The sequence below is a fragment of the Otolemur garnettii genome, unplaced genomic scaffold (genome assembly GCF_000181295.1).
Source record: "Otolemur garnettii isolate 467f Iridium unplaced genomic scaffold, OtoGar3 scaffold00022, whole genome shotgun sequence".
NCBI lineage: Eukaryota > Metazoa > Chordata > Mammalia > Primates > Galagidae > Otolemur > Otolemur garnettii.
The window spans coordinates 1,423,997-1,430,279 of record NW_003852417.1 but is presented as its reverse complement, the minus strand read 5'-3'; the positions used below and the strand labels follow the sequence as shown (position 1 = coordinate 1,430,279).

At 39.2% G+C, this 6,283-nt stretch overlaps 1 protein-coding gene across 1 annotated transcript in view; it reads left to right on the top strand.

Moving 5' to 3' along the window:
* The window catches only part of KIDINS220 (kinase D interacting substrate 220), a 133,687-nt gene that overhangs the window by 97,587 nt on the left and 29,817 nt on the right, over positions 1 to 6,283 (top strand). The window contains exons 25-26 of the mRNA XM_023511805.1: positions 314 to 543; positions 2,135 to 2,248. Coding sequence (XP_023367573.1) covers positions 314 to 543; positions 2,135 to 2,248 — 344 coding nt within the window. The remainder of the gene's footprint in view (positions 1 to 313; positions 544 to 2,134; positions 2,249 to 6,283) is intronic.

Sequence of the window (6,283 nt, the reverse complement as noted above, 5' to 3'; positions counted from 1 at the left end):
AAAAAAAAAAAAAAAAGAACTGTTAGACTATCAAAAATAAACAAAGTCTTTAAAAGTCAGAGAAAAATGAATAGTTCTGATAACTAGAGAGCCGAATCCAGATGTTGGGGACTTTTATGCAAAGTAGTTGGACTTTCTCTGTAAACGCTCAATAGAGTTCTCACGGTTTCCTGTCTTCTTTAATCCCATCAGAATCCCTGGCAGAGGTGATAAAGTCACGTGTATGCCTAGTAACTAAAGAAGGATGTGATGATTGGACTTGTCCCTAATGTCCTATTTTCTTTTGCTTCCTGGGTCTGGTGGAATCTCTCAGATGTTCGTGCTGCGAGAGAGCAGATGAGCATAGGAGGAGGACTTGCCTACCCCCCACTCCCGCTGCACGAGGCTCCTGCCAGGGCACCGTCAGGGTACAGCCAGCCCACATCTGTGTGTTCGTCCTCTGCGTCCTTCAACGGGCCCTTCGCAGCTGGGGTGATGTCGCCGCAGCCTCACAGCAGCTATTACAGCGGCATGACGGGCCCTCAGCATCCCTTCTACAACAGGGTGAGGAGGGGGGTTCACTCTGAAGGATTGCTCCAGGAAAGTCACAGATGTTTTCTACTTGTGGATTTCATTATAGTATTGAAACTATACTTCAGCTTTAAAATAGGAAAAATGTAAAGTATGAATATAAAATATATGTTTTTTTTTTTAAATGAAAAGAATGCTGAATTTTAAAGTTCTAGCTCTCAAGACAGGCTAAATATTATAGATGCTTCTTGCTTAAATTTATTTTCTTGATTAGAAAATGAGCATAGGATTAGCCATGATTATTCTGTGCTTCAAAGGAATCTGTTTCTCTGTGTATAAACAAATGTCTAAAAGGTGAGAAACTTAAATTCCTGCAGTAGTTCAGTAAACCTGTACTTAAGACATTTTATCTCTTAAATGTGAGATAATGGAAGATACTGCTTAGGACTCAGATGTTATTGCCAATGACAGCACCGTAGCCCATTTTTTAGGGTTTTATTTCAAGTTATTGTCAGTCTTCTATAATTATCTACTTAATATAAATAAGATATTTGTAGATGAAAAAAAGAAGCCACAATTAATTATCGATGGCGTTTAGACCCTGTCGGGTGAGGCCAAGCTGTCTATTCTCACTTTAACCATTGTAGGCACTAGTATTTCCTATAGGAAAATGGGGCAAGCATGAACCATGGTATTATCCTTTCTAGAACTCCAAGGTCCATTGCAGCTTCTTATTTTTTTTTGTCTCCCTCTTTAGTCTAATTTGAGAATGTAGGAGCATAAAAGCCAACTGCCTGCCCAGATAAATTTGATATGAGCCATGAAGAAAGAGAAGTTTAGAATAAATATGGTAAATAAAGGAATTCTAGAATGAAGTTAAATTTTCAGTTTTTGAAAAATGTTGGCCCTAGTAATTAGGTACACTGCTCACAGAGGCCTAGGAGTATATTCTGTTTTTCTGTTCAGACAGAGGTGAAGCAATGGCACTTTGCAATAAATTCCATTCTGTGACATTTAACTGTGTCTGAAGCTGGTTGCAATAAATCTCCTAGAGGTGGATTCTGCACTTGTTTTTGAAAAATCCCCTTATTTAGGGTACAAACTCTAGGGTGTGGAATAGAGGTAAACTCCAGGAACTTGGAGTGACTATTCTTGGAATCTGTGCTGCGGTGTTTTCATATAATCCAGACTTTTTTTTTTTTTGGTATTATTGAAGCTGATACTTTTTGTAAGGAATCTTGATAGTATACTAAGATTCTAGTCTGCTTAAAAAAGAGATTGTGAGTTAATATTTGTAAATCACTTAGAACCTAGCACATGATAAGCTTGTAAATATATTAAATGTAAAGAGAATTCTTATAAGGTGAAAAACTTTAGTTTTTTTTTTTTTTTAAAGAACTTATATTAAATGAAGAATATAAAATGTAAGTAATATGTTTTAAGTTTGGGTTTGCCATCTTCCAGAATATGTAGAATATGAGTAAGTCTTTTTTTCTTTTGTTTTGTCACTTGCATTACAGATTTTGGAGTTGTATATTGTTGGTTAGTTTCATTTGTAAGTCTCATTACACTTTGATTTCTGTAATTGTTTACCCCTTTTTTTTTGTTACGTGTTTTTCCATAGCCATTCTTTGCCCCATACCTTTATACGCCAAGGTATTACCCTGGCAGTTCCCACCATCTCATCTCACGTCCATCAGTAAAAACGAATTTGCCCAGAGATCAGAGCAATGGCCTAGTAAGTATATAAAAGGGTAACTAAATTATTAATCTAATAATAAACATAGATAGCATTAGAAGTTTGGGTATTTCCTAAAAGAATGCAACTTATTTTATAAATAGTTATAAGAAGCGTAAGCTATCACTAACATAAAATATATTTTTGTTGTCATTTCTGGCAAGTATCTATGGAAGAAACACAGCTAGCAATGTCAGTGGATAAATGTTGACTTGTTTACAACCAGAGACGTCTGGCTTGTGGTATAATTGTCTGTTACCAAAACTTTTAAAACTAAACCTTTATACCCACTAATTTCTAATATCGTTTTAAAGGACTATATATTATATATATAGATAGATACTTAGTATCTATATCTACCGTATATAGATACATAGTATCTATATATAATGTCAACACCATGGAATAAAAAATAAAGGATGTATTGAAAGAAGAGCATTTCAATCTAATGGCAGAAATTAAACAGGATAAGGGAAATTCTTCAAATGTACTATTGAATCTAATTAAACATTAGAGTAATTAATTAGAGTACTTAGATTAATCTAAACATTAGATTAATCTAATTCAAAACAAAAGATATTTGTGCCCAAAATATTAGGGGCTCCTGTTTAACTAACAATTTGCAAAAGAAACTCCCTATTAATGTATTTTTATACGTTAAAAGGCAAACAGTTATGGAACTTACACAGCAGTGTAAATTGTAAGCACTGACCAGGGAGACGCAGTCACGTCCTGTTTCAGTGTGTGCTTTATTCTGACATCACACTCGTGTGTCTTCGTGGTTGGGCTCATCCCTCCTCCGCCTGTGCACCCACACTCTCCATTTTGTGTTGCTAGGAAGTTATCAAGGAGGATGCTGCCGAGGGCCTTCCTTCACCCACAGACCCCTCCAGGGTAACAGAGTAGTCTCGTGGTGCGGACTGCAGCGTCTGGTTGCTTGTGCAGCGTAACGACTCTCACCGTGGTGACAGCAGCTCACTAACTCTGCCTTTGCCGTGCGGTGGGCAGCTAGTGTAGAGCTGGGCGCTAACAATTGTGGTTCATCAATTAATTCAAAAGCTAGTGCTTAACTTTACCCAGTGCTGCTTCCTGCTTTTCCCCTTTTCAGTGACACGGGGTGGGATCTCTTTTATTCTGTAAGGAAAGGATTTTCCAGCAACCATCAGGGATCTTCAGTTCACCAGCTTGTTCCCTGAGCACTGGGGTCTAGTTTTACCTCTGACTGTTTCTGTTAAACCTGTAGTTGGTATTGTTCGTGTAGAATATTTTCTAAAATATCCAACATCACCTTTGGGACTGTAGTAAGACCTTATGAGCTAGATGGTGTAGACCAAAAATGTGTCTTTAGGAGCTCTCAGTGTCCAGATTAGTGCCGTCTACCTTCCTGTGTTCATTAACATAATAAAGTTCCCAGATAAAAGCAGTCAGCATGTGAAGGGAAGTAGTTTACCTTTTATTTTTCAAACACCTTACGGTAGGTTTCTTTACTTACTGTACAAACAGACAAAATCTTGTGGAGGAAATCACTTCATAAAATATTATTCAAAGTTTTGTACTTAGTAATACAGAATACCTCACGCCCACCGACACACGGTCCATTTAAAGCTGTGCTGAAATGTGGCCTAGCAGTTAGAGCTAACATGGGGAAACATGCCGTCCTAAGTTGATCCTTAATTTTTAACTTAATACATGCATTTGGGTGGGGAGTAGCTGTTGAACTTCAGTTGCCTTTGAGTTAATATTAGTGAGTGGAAAAAACGAGAATTGTTTTGGTGCTTTCTGTGAGGGCTTGATGCATCTTTTTAAGCCGTTAACATTTTAGCCGTCATGTTTGGGTGATTTCAGTTACCCACAAACAATAGACCCGATAAACCACAGTCGTTGTGTTGGGGTGTTAGGGACTCTTTAATCTGGGATCCTCACCACTGTATGCAAGACTGACTTTTAGGTTAGCCAGAGAGCCTTTAATACAGAGATTCACGCAAGTAGTGCTGTTCTCTGAGCTGAAACCCTCAGCAACTTGTTGACGAAAATCAGATACTATGAAGAATTTGATGGCCCTTAGGACTGGGAGTGCTTCACAGCAGCCATTCACATGCTCCAGAACAGAGACAAACACTTGTCATTAAAAGATATCTGTACTTTCTTTCAGGGACCAATGAAGGGGCATTAGGCAGATTTTAAGATGAGTTTTGGGTAAGGGGAAATAATGCGAATTTTGAAATGTGTTTAGAAGCCCAACAGCGAACAGTTAGGGATACTGTATGTCTATTAATGCCCCTGTGTAGTAAAATAACCACACTGTCTACTGTTCTGTTACTGTTAAAAGATAGTTTCGTGATTAGCTTGGTGAATAATAGATGCTTGCTCAGCATCCTTTGTTTTTAAGAAATTAACAGTGACGGCAGCATGCAAACTTTGCTTTGTGGAAGACTTGTAAAGTCAGTAGACATGTGTTCAAAGCCAATCGAGAACCATGGTGGAAATGTGAAGAATCCACACATGGGAACAATGTCAAGGACTTTGTAGATGGACCAAGAGACAGTACTTGATGGAAAAGTATTTAGCCTCCTGCATGGCTCAGAGGGCTTTCCAGTTCTGTGGCAGAGACTCTGTGCTTCTGGATAGCAGGGTTGCCCATTGATTCCGTCTCTGCTCATTCAGCTGTCTCCAATACAACACTGATGCGAAGAGCTGATGATCCATAAGTCAGGAGCCGCACAAATGTTTTTAGACAAATTGTTCATGTCACTACAGACAAGGGATGAGTTTGTTTTTAAAAAAACCAGAGCACAAAGTGTTAACTAGCTACCCTCTTTTCAGAATATAGGGGTCCCATCTTTACCATAAGCAATTTCAAATAAACCTTTGTAAAGCAAAACTTTAAGAAGATATTTGCGTTTTCTCATATTAAGGAGCATTGTAGTGATTATAGCCAAGGACTTACCAGGTAAATTGTAGATACATTCAGTGTTTCATAAAAGTGAAGATTTAAAAAATATAAGCCTCCATGTAACCTTTTTTCCTCATAATTTTATAATAGAGGAAAAATATATGCCAAACTGTGAACCTGGGAAAACAGTATTATCACTAGACTCAAGACACCGCTCTCCGAAATATTAGTGCCAGTAGAAAGAACGAGTGTTTTTCACATTTTCAAAGCACAGCAGCCCACTCTTAGAAATGCAGTCTTCATCAGACCCCCAGTTTATAAACGAGTGAAAGCCCCACCTTGGACTTGCCTTCTCTCTTGCCGTCCCCAGGGAGTGCTCCTGCCACACTCTGTCCAGCTTCCACGCGCTGCCTGCGAGCTGTGGACGGCCCAGTTTGGAACTGGACTCTCTGGGTGCTGTCTCACCGTCTGCTGTCCTCACCTCGCTGCCTCCTCTGCTCCTGTGCAGATTGAGTGCGAGAGGTCTTTCATCTTCTGAGTTAGCAGACCCTGGCAGTGAGCTCTTTGCCTTGGATGGGTTACTTAACCCCTCTGCTTCTCATCTTTCTCATCTGGGAAAAGCAGACCTACCTCATAGGTCTGATTTAAGGACTACTCAGCCTGAGCATATTTTAAGTACTTTATTATTACTGCCCAAAGGCCAAAAGCCAGGAAACTTTAAAGTCTCAGAACAGGTTGGGCATGGTGGCTTACCTGATAATTCCAGCATTTGGGAGGCTAAGGTCAGAGGATCATGTAGTGAGCAATGATGGTGTCACTTACTTTGGCCCAGGTGACAAACTGAGACTCTGTCTCTTAAAAAACAAACAAAGAAACAAAAAACCCCTCAGAAATAAATTTCTTCAGGTTAAATAATGTTTGTCTTGATAGTGGAAGTAATGTACAAACACTCCAATCAGTTTAGACTAACTCAGCTTCTTTATTTGGGTGCTTCTTAGGCACTCCATAAGTGTTAATTGGTTTGTTTTCTTAGAATTTAGAAAAATTGGCTCCGCATCTGTGGCTCAAGTGGCTAAGGCACCAGCCACATACACCTAAGGTGGCGGGTTCAAATCCAGCCCGGGCCCGCCAAAACAACAATG